Genomic DNA, 15,000 nt, shown 5'->3' with positions numbered 1-15,000 from the left:
ACCATCATCACCATCACAATTATCACCATCATCATCATCATCATTACCATCATCATCATCATAATCACTATCATCATTACCATCATCACCATCACAATTATCACCATCATCATCATCATCATTACCATCATCATCATCATAATCACTATCATCATTACCATCATCACCATCACAATTATCACCATCATCATCATCATTTCCATCATCACCATAATCACTATCATCACCTTCATCATCATTATCATCACCATCATCATCAATTTAACAATAGCCAGCAAAATCCATCACCATTATAATGGTCTTTATCAATGATTATGATAATTAATATCATGACTGCAACAACTGTCTTCTTCTTCTTCTTCCTCCTCCTCCTCCTCCTCTTCCTCCTCCAGATCACCACCGCCCTAGTCACAGACTCGTCACCCGTTGCATCTGTCCCTCATCGTCCTCGCTGGCGGGCTCTGTGTAAACCAACTCCCCATTAGCCGTGAGGGGTGTGAGGGGTGGGGGCTGGTAGAAAGTCTGCATGTGATTAGGCCTGGGGCCCAGAGGGGGTCGTCCCAGGCTGTAAGGGACTTCCAGAGGGGGTCGGTGGGGTCGAGGGGTGGGGCTAACCTCTGGTTGACCTTCGGGGCTGCTGTCAGGATAGGACGACAGGAGTAGGGGCGGAGATTCACGAGTGTAGAATCGTGGTGGCGGGGGTGAGTTTCGGGTGTAGAGCTGGGGAGAGTCGCTTTGAGTGTAGATGTTCGGGGGAGAATTTCGGGTGTAGACATTTGGGAGGGGGTCGTTTCGGGTGTATATACTTGGGGGTGAATTTGGGGTGTATGTATCAGGAGGTGAGTTTGTGGTGTAGACATTTGGGGTGTAGATATCTAGGGGTGTGTTTCGGTTGTGGGTGAAGACGGGGGAGGGGTTAGAATCCTGGGTGTAGATGGGGGAGGAGTCAGGATCAAGGTCAGGGGTCACGGGGTCATAGCTGTCAGGGTCGTCCGGGTCGCTAAGGTAACGGACGGACTGAGTGCTCCCTTCCTCCATCCTCCTCTCCTTCCCTCTGTTCCACCCCTCCATCCCTCCATCTCTCTGGTCATTGAGGAACTGCTCCTCCTTCTCTCTCTCCTTCCACCCCTCAATCCCTCCGTTCCTCTGGTCATAGAGAAGAGAATCCCCTTTCCCTCTCTCCTTCCACCCCTCCACCCCTCTCTCTTTCCACCCCTCCACCCCTCTCTCTTTCCAACCCTCCACCCCTCTCTCCACCCCTCTCTCTTTCCAACCCTCCACCCCTCTCTCCACCCCTCTCTCCACCCCACTCTCTTTCCAACCCTCCACCCTCTCTCTTTCCAACCCTCCACCCTCTCTCTCCCCCTCTCTCTTTCCAACCCTCCACCCCTCTCTCCCCCTCTCTCTTTCCAACCCTCCACCCCTCTCTCCTTCCACCCCTCCACCCCTCCATCCCTGGGGTCATAGAGAAGGGGATCCTCCAGGGCTTTATACAGGGATTCTGTCTCCAGAGGCGGAGGAGGAGGGGGAGGAGGAAGCGGCCTATCCCGGTAACGGTCCCTCTCCGAACCCCCCACGCCACCCGGCTCAACACCCCCGCTGCGGTGACGGGACAGCGTTCCCCCTCCGCCCTGCTGCTGTTGCCGTGACAACGTGGAATGTGGGCGTGCGGTCTGCATCTGCAGCGACGCCTCCTGGGGGCGTGTCTGTCTGTCCTGGAGGAGGAGTCTACGGGAGAGGGTCCCGCCCCCCAACTGCAGCTGGCTCCTGTTGCTCTCCTCCTGGCGTGTGTGTGTCGGCACGTCCTGCAGCGGACGAGGTGTGTGTGTCGGCACGTCCTGCAGAGGACGAGGTGTGTGTGTCGGCACGTCCTGCAGCGGACGAGGTGTGTGTGTCGGCACGTCCTGCAGAGGACGAGGTGTGTGTGTCGGCACGTCCTGCAGCGGACGAGGTGTGTGCGTCCAGCCGTCCTGGTGCGTGTGCGCGTGTGCCGGATCTTGGTCATGTGTGTGCGTCGACACCCGAGCTACCGTCCAACTCTCGTGGGCGGAGGGCTGTTGGCGTGTCAGTCGGTCCAGGGGGCGTGCCAGGCTGCCGTAGCGCTCCGCGGCTGCAGCCGGCCTCAAGTTGCTCTGAACCAGCTCTGAGATGATCATGTTCTCCAGGACCGTCGCGTCCGATAGATTCCTCCGCATTCCGCCTCCGTGAGGCTCCACCCCGAGACCCACGGCGGTGTGGGGGGTGAGGGGGGTGGGGGAGGCATCCTCGACCCCTCCTCCTCCCTCCCTGAGGAGGTCTGTGCTGCCACCCACCCCGGACCGAGGCCCCCCACCACCCCCACCCAGACCCTGCAGGGTGAAGCTGTTGGTGCTGTAGCCTCCGTTCAGACAAACACTGTCCATCTCCTGGCTCTGGGACAGGACGTCACCTTCTGGTGGACGGGGGGAGGAGGAGGGGGAGTGGAGGAGGAGGGGGAGACATGGCAGAGAGAGAAGTATACAGTTAGACAACTGCCCTCTGGTGGAGAAAGACAGAAGTACACGTATTGACAATTCCAGAGTCCATATATTTAGGCTGATCATATTTTTTTACCTCTTTTTTTAAAGTATAAAGTTACTTGCCAACTGATAAACCAACACATATATATATTACATCTGTAAATACACCAGACTGATAAACAACACATATATATATTACATCTGTAAATACAACAGACTGATAAACAACACATCTACAGTGGGATAAAAAAGTATTTAGTCAGCCACCAATTGTGCAAGTTCTCCCACTTAAAAATATGAGAGAGACCTGTAATTTTCATCATAGGTACACTTCAACTATGACTGTCACGCCTTGGTCATTGTATTTTGTGTTTTTGTTATATGTTTGGGTAGGCCAGGGTGTGACATGGGTTTATATGTTGTATTCGTATTGGGGTTTGTATTATTTGGGATCGCGGCTGATATGGGGTGTTGTTAGGCTTGGCTGCCTGAGGCGATTCTCAATCAGAGTCAGGTGCTTATCGTTGTCTCTGATTGGGAACCGTATTTAGGCAGCTTGAGTTTCACTGTGTATTTGGTGGGTGTTTGTTCCTGTCTCTGTGTAGTTTCACCAGATAGGCTGTAATTAGTTTCACCAGATAGGCTGTAATTAGTTTCACCAGATAGGCTGTAATTAGTTTCACCAGATAGGCTGTAATTAGTTTCACCAGATAGGCTGTAATTAGTTTCACCAGATAGGCTGTAATTAGTTTCACCAGATAGGCTGTAATTAGTTTCACCAGATAGGCTGTAATTAGTTTCACCAGATAGGCTGTAATTAGTTTCACCAGATAGGCTGTAATTAGTTTCACCAGATAGGCTGTAATTAGTTTCACCAGATAGGCTGTAATTAGTTTCACCAGATAGGCTGTAATTAGTTTCACCAGATAGGCTGTAATTAGTTTCACCAGATAGGCTGTAATTAGTTTCACCAGATAGGCTGTAATTAGTTTCACCAGATAGGCTGTAATTAGTTTCACCAGATAGGCTGTAATTAGTTTCACCAGATAGGCTGTAATTAGTTTCACCAGATAGGCTGTAATTAGTTTCACCAGATAGGCTGTAATTAGTTTCACCAGATAGGCTGTAATTAGTTTCACCAGATAGGCTGTAATTAGTTTCACCAGATAGGCTGTAATTAGTTTCACCAGATAGGCTGTAATTAGTTTCACCAGATAGGCTGTAATTAGTTTCACCAGATAGGCTGTAATTAGTTTCACCAGATAGGCTGTAATTAGTTTCACCAGATAGGCTGTAATTAGTTTCACCAGATAGGCTGTAATTAGTTTCACCAGATAGGCTGTAATTAGTTTCACCAGATAGGCTGTAATTAGTTTCACCAGATAGGCTGTAATTAGTTTCACCAGATAGGCTGTAATTAGTTTCACCAGATAGGCTGTAATTAGTTTCACCAGATAGGCTGTAATTAGTTTCACCAGATAGGCTGTAATTAGTTTCACCAGATAGGCTGTAATTAGTTTCACCAGATAGGCTGTAATTAGTTTCACCAGATAGGCTGTAATTAGTTTCACCAGATAGGCTGTAATTAGTTTCACCAGATAGGCTGTAATTAGTTTCACCAGATAGGCTGTAATTAGTTTCACCAGATAGGCTGTAATTAGTTTCACGTTCCGTTTGTTGTTTTTGTATTTAGTTATTTCATGTATCGTTTCGTTCTCTTCATTAAAGATCATGAGTAACAAACACGCTGCATTTCGGTCCGACTCTCTTCCTTCAACAGACGAACGCCGTTACAATGACAGACAACATGAGGGAAAATCACATTGTAGGATTTTTTATGAATTTATTTGCAAATGATGGTGGAAAATAAGTATTTGGTCACCTATAAACAAGCAAGATTTCTGGCTCTCACAGCAACAGCCACAAAACATCACTGCTCTAGAGGATATCTGCATGGAGGAATGGGCCAAAATACCAGCAACAGTGTGTGAAAACCTAGTGAAGACTTACAGAAAACATTTGCCCTCTGTCATTGACAACAAAGGGTATATAACAGTAAGTATTGAGATAAACTTTTGTTATTGACCAAATACTTATTTTCCATATAATTTGCTAATAAATTAATAAAAAATCCTACAATGTGATTTTCTGGATTTTTTTTCTCATTTTGTCTCTCATAGTTGAAGTGTACCTATGATGAAAATTACAGGCCTCTCTCATCTTTTTAAGTGGGAGAACTTGCACAATTGGTGGCTGACTAAATACTTTTTATTTTTTAAACTTTTTTTATTTTATTACATCTGTAAATACAACAGACTGATACAACAGGAGGTAAAGGAGGAGGGCGTACTCTGTATGTCTCTGAAGGTCCCTGTAGGTCAGGACAGGACCGATCAGGACAGGAAAGGACAGGTCAGGACAGGACAGGACCGATCGGGACAGGACCGATCAGGACAGGAAAGGACCGATCAGGACAGGAAAGGACAGGTCAGGACAGGACCGATCAGGACAGGACAGGACCGATCAGGACAGGAAAGGACAGGACAGGAAAGGAAAGACGGACAGTCAGAGACAGACTGACAAACAACAGACTGACTTTTTAATAACGTAAACATGCAGACTGAACTGAAAATAAGAAGAAGGCAGAGAAAGAGAGGAGGTGGGAGAGAGAGACAGGCAGGTAGTGAGATAGAGAGAGAGAGAGAGACAGACAGGTAGTGAGATAGAGAGACAGACAAGACAGGTAGTGAGATAGAGAGACAGACAGGTAGTGAGATAGAGAGAGAGACAGACAGGTAGTGAGATAGAGAGACAGACAGACAGGTAGTGAGATAGAGAGACAGACAGGTAGTGAGATAGAGAGACAGACAAGACAGGTAGTGAGATAGTGAGAGAGACAGACAGGTAGTGAGAAAGAGAGACAGACAGACAGGTAGTGAGGTAGAGAGAGAGACAGACAGGTAGTGAGATAGTGAGACAGACAGACAGTTAGTGAGGTAGAGAGAGAGACAGACAGGTAGTGAGATAGTGAGAGAGACAGACAGGTAGTGAGAGAGACAGACAGACAGGTAGTGAGGTAGAGAGAGAGACAAAGAGAGAGAGAGACAGAGAGAGAGAGACCGTCAGAGAGACAGACAGACAGGTAGTGAGAAAGAGAGACAGACAGGTAGTGAGATAGTGAGAGAGACAGACAGGTAGTGAGATAGAGAGACAGACAGACAGACAGGTAGTGAGATAGAGAGACAGACAGGTAGTGAGATAGAGAGACAGACAGACAGGTAGTGAGATAGAGAGACAGACAGACAGGTAGTGAGATAGAGAGACAGACAGGTAGTGAGAGAGAGAGACAGACAGACAGGTAGTGAGATAGAGAGACAGACAGGTAGTGAGATAGATAGAGAGAGAGACAGACAGGTAGTGAGATAGTGAGAGAGACAGACAGGTAGTGAGAAAGAGAGACAGACAGACAGGTAGTGAGGTAGAGAGAGAGACATACAGGTAGTGAGATAGTGAGACAGACAGACAGTTAGTGAGGTAGAGAGAGAGACAGACAGGTAGTGAGATAGTGAGAGAGACAGACAGGTAGTGAGAAAGAGAGACAGACAGACAGACAGGTAGTGAGGTAGAGAGAGACAGACAGGTAGTGAGATAGTGAGAGAGACAGACAGGTAGTGAGAAAGAGACAGACAGACAGGTAGTGAGAAAGAGAGACAGACAGGTAGTGAGATAGTGAGAGAGACAGACAGGTAGTGAGATAGAGAGACAGACAGACAGACAGACAGGTAGTGAGATAGAGAGACAGACATGTAGTGAGATAGAGAGAGAGACAGACAGGTAGTGAGATAGAGAGACAGACAGACAGGTAGTGAGATAGAGAGACAGACAGGTAGTGAGAGAGAGACAGACAGACAGGTAGTGAGATAGAGAGACAGACAGGTAGTGAGATAGAGAGAGAGACAGACATGTAGTGAGATAGTGAGAGAGACAGACAGGTAGTGAGAAAGAGAGACAGACAGACAGGTAGTGAGGTAGAGAGAGAGACAGACAGGTAGTGAGATAGTGAGACAGACAGACAGTTAGTGAGGTAGAGAGAGAGACAGACAGGTAGTGAGATAGTGAGAGAGACAGACAGGTAGTGAGAAAGAGAGACAGACAGACAGACAGGTAGTGAGGTAGAGAGAGACAGACAGGTAGTGAGATAGTGAGAGAGACAGACAGGTAGTGAGAAAGAGACAGACAGACAGGTAGTGAGGTAGAGAGAGAGACAAAGAGAGAGAGAGAGAGACAGAGAGAGAGACCTTCAGAGAGACAGACAGACAGGTAGTGAGATAGAGAGAGAGACAGAGAGAGAGAGACCGTCAGAGAGACAGACAAACAGACAGGCAGACAGACAGACACAGAGAGATGGATAGATATACAGCTAGATATGCAGATGGATAGAGAGATAGATATACAGCTAGATATACAGATAGATAGAGAGATAGATATACATCTAGATATACAGATAGATAGAGAGATAGATATACATCTAGATATACAGCTAGATATAAAGATAGATAGAGAGATAGATATACAGATAGATATACAGATAGATAGAGAGATAGATATACATCTAGATATACAGATAGATAGAGAGATAGATATACAGCTAGATGTACAGATAGATAGAGAGATAGATATACATCTAGATATACAGCTAGATATAAAGATAGATAGAGAGATAGATATACATCTAGATATACAGCTAGATATGCAGATGGATAAAGAGATAGATATACAGATATATATACAGATAGATATACAGATGGATAGAGAGATAGATATGCAGCTAGATATGCAGATGGATAGAGAGATAGATATACAGCTAGATATACAGATAGATAGAGAGATAGATATACATCTAGATATACAGCTAGATATGCAGATGGATAGAGAGATAGATATACAGATAGATATACAGATAGATAGAGAGATAGATATACAGCTAGATATACATATAGATAGAGAGATAGATATAAAGATAGATATACAGCTAGATATACAGATAGATAGAGAGATAGATATACAGCTAGATATACAGATAGATATACAGATAGATATACAGATAGATATACAGATAGATAGAGAGATAGATATACAGATAGATATACATCTAGATATACAGATAGATAGAGAGATATATATACAGATAGATATACAGATAGATATACATCTAGATATACAGATAGATATACAGATAGATATACAGATAGATATACAGATAGATAGAGAGATAGATATACAGATAGATATACATCTAGATATACAGATAGATATAAAGATAGATAGAGAGATAGATATACAGATAGATATACAGATAGATAGAGAGATATATATACAGATAGATATACAGATAGATATACAGATAGATATACAGATAGATATAAAGATAGATAGAGAGATAGATAGAGAGATAGATATACAGATAGATAGAGAGATAGATATACAGATAGATAAACAGATAGATAGAGAGATAGATAGAGAGATAGATATACAGATAGATAGAGAGATAGATATACAGATAGATAGAGAGATAGATATACAGATAGATATACAGATAGATAAACAGATAGATAGAGAGATAGATAGAGAGATAGATATACAGATAGATATACAGATAGATAAACAGATAGATAGAGAGATAGATAGAGAGATAGATATACAGATAGATAGAGAGATAGATATACAGATAGATATACAGATAGATATACAGCTAGATATAAAGATAGATGAGAGATAGATATACAGATAGATAGAGAGATAGATATACAGATAGATATACAGATAGATATACAGATAGATAGAGAGATAGATATACAGCTAGATATAAAGATAGATAGAGAGATAGATATACAGATAGATATACAGATATATATATATATAGATAGATATACAGATAGATATACAGATAGATAGATGTACCAGTAGAGGTGAAGAGGCCAGGGGAGGGCTGGCTGTAGCCCTGAGCCAGTAGGCTGTCATAAGGAGAGACTCTAGGGTGAGTCTGTAACACTGGGTTAGTCAGGAAATGGTTACCCAGGCCAGCTAGAGAAAGGGAGAGAGAGAGAGAGGGGGAGAGAGAGAGGGGGAGAGAGAGAGAGGGGAGAGAGAGAGAGGGGGAGAGAGAGAGAGGGGGAGAGAGGGAGAGGGGGAGAGAGAGAGAGAGAGAGGGAGAGAGAGAGAGAGAGAGGGAAGAGAGGGAGAAGGGGGAGAGGGAGAGAGGGGGAGAGAGAGAGAGAGAGAGAGGGGGAAGAGAGAGAGAGAGGAGGAGAGAGAGAGGGGGAGAGAGGGAGAGAGGGGCAGAGAGAGAGAGAGAGAGAGGGGGAGAGAGAGAGGGGGAGAGAGGGAGAGGGGGAGAGAGAGAGAGGGGGGGGAGAGAGAGAGGGGGAGAGAGGGAGAGGGGAGAGTGAGAGAGGGGGAGAGAGAGGGGGAGAGAGAGAGGGGGAGGGGGAGAGAGAGAGGGGGAGAGGGGGAGAGAGGGGGAGGGGAGAGGAGAGAGAGAGGGGGGGAGAGAGAGAGGGGGAGAGAGGGAGAGGGGAGAGTTAAGGAAAGACGCTAAAAGAAGAGAACACGAAATAGGGGAAAGAGGAGAGAACCAGAGGAAAAGAGGATGAGGAGAGAAGATAGAAGGAGGAGAGGACTAGAGGAGAGGAGGATGAGAAGGAGGAGAGGGCTAGAGGAGAGGAGGATGAGAAGGAGGAGAGGGCTAGAGGAGAGGAGGATGAGAAGGAGGAGAGGGCTAGGAGAGGAGGATGAGAAGGAGGAGAGGGCTAGGAGAGGATGAGAAGGAGGAGAGGACTAGAAGAGGAGGATGAGAAGGAGGAGAGGGCTAGGAGAGGAGGATGAGAAGGAGGAGAGGGCTAGGAGAGGATGAGAAGGAGGAGAGGGCTAGAAGGAGGATGAGAAGGAGGAGAGGACTAGGAGAGGAGGATGAGAAGGAGTAGAGGGCTATGAGAGGAGGATGAGAAGGAGGAGAGGACTAGCTGAGGAGGATGAGAAGGAGGAGAGGGCTAGGAGAGGAGGATGAGAAGGAGGAGAGGGCTAGGAGAGGAGGATGAGAAGGAGGAGAGGGCTAGAAGAGGAGGATGAGAAGGAGGAGAGGGCTAGGAGAGGAGGATGAGAAGGAGGAGAGGGCTAGAAGAGGAGGATGAGAAGGAGGAGAGGGCTAGGAGAGGAGGATGAGAAGGAGGAGAGGGCTAGGAGAGGAGGATGAGAAGGAGGAGAGGGCTAGGAGAGGAGGATGAGAAGGAGGAGAGGGCTAGGAGAGGAGGATGAGAAGGAGGAGAGGGCTAGGAGAGGAGGATGAGAAGGAGGAGAGGGCGAGAGGAGAGGAGGATAAGAAGGAGGAGAGGGCGAGAGGAGAGGAGGATGAGAAGGAGGAGAGGGCGAGAGGAGAGGAGGATAAGAAGGAGGAGAGGGCGAGAGGAGAGGAGGATGAGAAGGAGGAGAGGACGAGAGGAGAGGAGGATGAGAAGGAGGAGAGGGCTAGAGGAGAGGAGGATGAGAAGGAGGAGAGGACTGACCTCTGTTGAGTGTAGGTGTGGTGTTGACATCAGCAGCTATGAAGGAAGACTCAGTCTGTCTGCGCACTGTATCGTTCCACATCCTCCTAATGCGACTCTGCAACACACACACACACGCACACACACGCACGCACACACACTTGGTTTACAACACACTCATAGCTTTCATCAGGAAGTCACTGTGTGTTTGTGTACCTGTCTGTTAGCAGTAGCTCTGCGTGCTGTGTGTGTGTGTGTGTGTGTGTACCTGTCTGTTAGCAGTAGCCCTGCGTGCTGTTGTGTGTGTGTGTGTGTGTGTACCTGTCTGTTAGCAGTAGCCCTGCGTGCTGTGTGTGTGTGTGTGTGTGTACCTGTCTGTTAGCAGTAGCCCTGCGTGCTGTTGTGTGTGTGTGTACCTGTCTGTTAGCAGTAGCCCTGCGTGCTGTTGTGTGTGTGTGTGTGTGTGTGTGTGTACCTGTCTGTTAGCAGTAGCCCTGCGTGTTGTTGTGTGTGTGTGTGTGTACCTGTCTGTTAGCAGTAGCCCTGCGTGCTGTTGTGTGTGTGTGTGTGTGTGTACCTGTCTGTTAGCAGTAGCCCTGCGTGCCTGGTTGGTACTGCAGTAGCGGCTGTTGGCCCGTAGGGCGGCGCCCTTCGCAGAGCCAGGTGAACTGGTGGTGGAGGAACAGTCACAGCACTGGGAGTGACGCACACACTTCCCATAGTCCTTATGGCCCTGGACAAACATGAACACACCGTATATACTGAAACACATAGCAAATATAATACAATACATGATCAGCCTCACCTCTTCCTGGTGAGAGACAGTACTGAGACCCCACCTCTTCCTGGTGAGAGACAGTACTGAGACCCCACCTCTTCCTGGTGAGAGACAGTACTGAGAACCCCACCTCTTCCTGGTGAGAGACAGTACTGAGACCCCACCTCTTCCTGGTGAGAGACAGTACTGAGACCCCACATCTTCCTGGTGAGAGACAGTACTGAGACCCCACCTCTTCCTGGTGAGAGACAGTACTGAGACCCTACCTCTTCCTGGTGAGAGACAGTATTGAGACCCTACCTCTTCCTGGTGAGAGACAGTACTGAGACCCCACCTCTTCCTGGTGAGAGACAGTACTGAGACCCCACCTCTTCCTGGTGAGAGACAGTACTGAGACCCCACCTCTTCCTGGTGAGAGACAGTACTGAGACCCCACCTCTTCCTGGTGAGAGACAGTACTGAGACCCCACCTCTTCCTGGTGAGAGACAGTACTGAGACCCCACCTCTTCCTGGTGAGAGACAGTACTGAGAACCTCTTCCTGGTGAGAGACAGTACTGAGACCCCACCTCTTCCTGGTGAGAGACAGTACTGAGAACCCCACCTCTTCCTGGTGAGAGACAGTACTGAGACCCCACCTCTTCCTGGTGAGAGACAGTACTGAGAACCCCACCTCTTCCTGGTGAGAGACAGTACTGAGAACCCCACCTCTTCCTGGTGAGAGACAGTACTGAGACCCCACCTCTTCCTGGTGAGAGACAGTACTGAGACCCCACCTCTTCCTGGTGAGAGACAGTACTGAGACCCCAACTACCTTCCTAGTGAGTGTACAGAACAGTACTGAGACCCCAACTACCTTCCTAGTGAGTGTACAGAACAGTACTGAGACCCCAACTACCTTCCTAGTGAGTGTACAGAACAGTATTGAGACCCCACCTACCTTCCTAGTGAGTGTACAGAACAGTAATGAGACCCCACCTACCTTCCTAGTGAGTGTACAGAACAGTATTGAGACCCCACCTACCTTCAGAACAGTATTGAGACCCCACATACCTTCCTAGTGAGTGTACAGAACAGTATTGAGACCCCACCTACCTTCCTAGTGAGTGTACAGAACAGTATTGAGACCCCACCTACCTTCCTAGTGAGTGTACAGAACAGTATTGAGACCCCACCTACCTTCCTAGTGAGTGTACAGAACAGTATTGAGACCCCACCTACCTTCCTAGTGAGTGTACAGAACAGTATTGAGACCCCACCTACCTTCCTAGTGAGTGTACAGAACAGTATTGAGACCCCACCTACCTTCCTAGTGAGTGTACAGAACAGTATTGAGACCCCACCTACCTTCCTAGTGAGTGTACAGAACAGTATTGAGACCCCACCTACCTTCCTAGTGAGTGTACAGAACAGTATTGAGACCCCACCTACCTTCCTAGTGAGTGTACAGAACAGTATTGAGACCCCACCTACCTTCCTAGTGAGTGTACAGAACAGTATTGAGACCCCACCTACCTTCCTAGTGAGTGTACAGAACAGTATTGAGACCCCACCTACCTTCCTAGTGAGTGTACAGAACAGTATTGAGACCCCACCTACCTTCCTAGTGAGTGTACAGAACAGTATTGAGACCCCACCTACCTTCCTAGTGAGTGTACAGAACAGTATTGAGACCCCACCTACCTTCCTAGTGAGTGTACAGAACAGTAATGAGACCCCACCTACCTTCCTAGTGAGTGTACAGAACAGTATTGTGATGAGCAGAGCCTGGGCCGTGTTAAGGGAGGAGAAGAGGTAGGAGAGGAGGAGAGAGGGAGATGAGAGGAAGACGAGCCCCAGAGACCAGGTCACCACCAGGAGGAAGAGGAGGGTGAGCGAACCCACAGTCCACGCTCTGTAGAGAGGGAGAAAGAGGAGAGGGAGAGAGGAGAGGGAGGGGGAAAAAGAGAGGAGAGGGAGATGGGGGTTAGGGAGGAGAGAGAAAGGTAGGTGGGGGTTAGGGAGGAGAGAGAGAGGGAGGTGGGGGTTAGGGAGGAGAGAGAGAGGGAGGTGGGGTTTAGGGAGGAGAGAGAGAGAGAGAGAGAGAGAGAGAGAGAGAGAGAGAGAGAGAGAGAGAGAGAGAGGGGGAGGGGTTAGGGAGGAGAGAGAGGGGAGGGGTTAGGGAGGAGAGAGAGGGGGAGGGGTTAGGGGGAGAGAGAGAGAGGGGGAGGGGTTAGGGGAGAGAGAGAGAGAGAGAGGGGGAGGGGTTAGGGAGGAGAGAGAGAGAGAGGGGGAGGGGTTAGGGAGGAAGCAGAAGTTATGTCATGTTATTTTGACATAACGTTTTAAGCCTCACATCTTCTACTTTTCACTATTTGAGTCCTCTGTTACTTCTTCCTGTTTCTACCCCTTCCCATGAGCCTCTTTGTCCCTCCCTGCCCAAAACAAACAACCAATCATGCCTGTCACATATGTACCAGGGTGTGGGGCTCACCTGAGGTTGTCGTGACGACTGGAGTCGGGTTTGAGGGCTGAGGAGCTGTGCACCATCTTGTGAAGAGTCATCACCAAGACAACCAGGTTCAGCTGGGGGTCACAGGGTCAGTGGTCAGAGGTGAGAGCTCAAACTCATGTGTATGTGTGTGCTCACATGTGAGAGTGTGTGTGTTTGTCTCACCATTATAATGACAGACACAGGACCCAGGAAACTCCAGATGAAGTAGTTGTCCATCTGCAGCCAACACCTACACACACACACACACACACACACACACACACACACACACACACACACACACACACACACACACACACACACACACACACACACACACACACACACACACACACACACACACACACACACACACACACACACACACACAATACAGCATAGTCAGTATAAGTTTTGACATACACACACACATCCTCCCCCCCACACACATCCTCCCCCCACCACACACATCCTCCCCCCCCACACACATCCTCCCCCCACCACACACATCCTCCCCCACCACACACATCCTCCCCCCACCACACACATCCCCCCCCACCACACACATCCTCCCCCCACCACACACATCCTCCCCCCACCACACACATCCTCCCCCCACCACACACATCCCCCCACCACACACATCCTCCCCCCCCACCACACACATCCTCCCCCCCACCACACACATCCTCCCCCCACCACACACATCCTCCCCCCCCACCACCACATCCTCCCCCCACCACACACATCCTCCCCCCACCACACACATCCTCCCCCCACCACACACATCCTCCCCCCACCACACACATCCCCCCCCCCACCATCCCCCCCCACCACACACACCTCCCCCCACCACACACATCCTCCCCCCACCACACACATCCTCCCCCCCCACCACACACATCCTCCCCCCACCACACACATCCTCCCCCCACCACACACATCCTCCCCCCCACCACACACATCCTCCCCCCACCACACACATCCTCCCCCCCCCACCACACACATCCTCCCCCCACCACACACATCCTCCCCCCCCCACCACACACATCCTCCCCCCACCACACACATCCTCCCCCCCACCACACACATCCTCCCCCCACCACACACATCCTCCCCCACCACACACATCCTCCCCCCCACCACACACCCCCCACCACACACATCCTCCCCCCACCACACACACTCTCTGCCACTTACACGGTCCGGGTGCCGTAGCCCCTGTAGTCGATGGCAGCGGAGACGGCCACGACCACCCCTGGCAGGAAGTAGCCGCAGAGATAGAAGTACTTCCTCCTAGAGGACCGTCCTTCAAAGATCTCCCCCTGCAGTAAGTAGAGTTCCACTGCCTCCAGGCATAACCAACAGAACACAGAGAGCAGGGAGAAATGGAGCAGACCTGCAAAGACTGGACATGCTACCTAGAGAGGGGAGGAGAGAGGGAGGAGAGGGGAGGAGAGGAGAGGGGGAGGAGAGGGGGAGGAGAGGAGGGAGGAGAGGAGAGGGGGAGGAGAGAGGGAGGAGAGGGGAAGGAGAGAGGGAGGAGAGGGAGAGGAGAGGGGAGGAGAGGGGAGGAGAGGAGAGGGGGAGGGAGAGAGGGAGGAGAGGGGAGGAGAGGGGAGGGGGAGGAGAGGGGAGGAGAGGAGAGGGGGAGGAGAGGGGAGGGGGAGGAGAGGGGAGGAGAGGAGGAGAGGGGAGGAGAGGGGGAGGA

General features: G+C 49.3%; 1 protein-coding gene across 1 annotated transcript in view; it reads right to left on the bottom strand.

Annotated features, from left to right (window-relative positions):
- Positions 1 to 408: 408 nt before the first annotated feature.
- The window catches only part of LOC124023821 (adhesion G protein-coupled receptor L1-like), a gene marked incomplete at its 5' end in the record, with an annotated part of 49,199 nt that continues 34,607 nt past the window's right edge, over positions 409 to 15,000 (bottom strand). Inside the window, 10 exons of the mRNA XM_046338029.1 lie at positions 409 to 733; positions 1,438 to 2,431; positions 4,849 to 4,869; positions 8,460 to 8,582; positions 10,061 to 10,157; positions 10,617 to 10,772; positions 12,542 to 12,710; positions 13,290 to 13,381; positions 13,473 to 13,539; positions 14,490 to 14,710. Coding sequence (XP_046193985.1) covers positions 409 to 733; positions 1,438 to 2,431; positions 4,849 to 4,869; positions 8,460 to 8,582; positions 10,061 to 10,157; positions 10,617 to 10,772; positions 12,542 to 12,710; positions 13,290 to 13,381; positions 13,473 to 13,539; positions 14,490 to 14,710 — 2,265 coding nt within the window. The remainder of the gene's footprint in view (positions 734 to 1,437; positions 2,432 to 4,848; positions 4,870 to 8,459; positions 8,583 to 10,060; positions 10,158 to 10,616; positions 10,773 to 12,541; positions 12,711 to 13,289; positions 13,382 to 13,472; positions 13,540 to 14,489; positions 14,711 to 15,000) is intronic.

Source organism: Oncorhynchus gorbuscha, unplaced genomic scaffold (genome assembly GCF_021184085.1).
Source record: "Oncorhynchus gorbuscha isolate QuinsamMale2020 ecotype Even-year unplaced genomic scaffold, OgorEven_v1.0 Un_scaffold_1687, whole genome shotgun sequence".
Taxonomy (NCBI): domain Eukaryota; kingdom Metazoa; phylum Chordata; class Actinopteri; order Salmoniformes; family Salmonidae; genus Oncorhynchus; species Oncorhynchus gorbuscha.
Note: the sequence above shows the minus strand (reverse complement) of the source record. Positions and strands in the feature narration are given on the sequence as shown.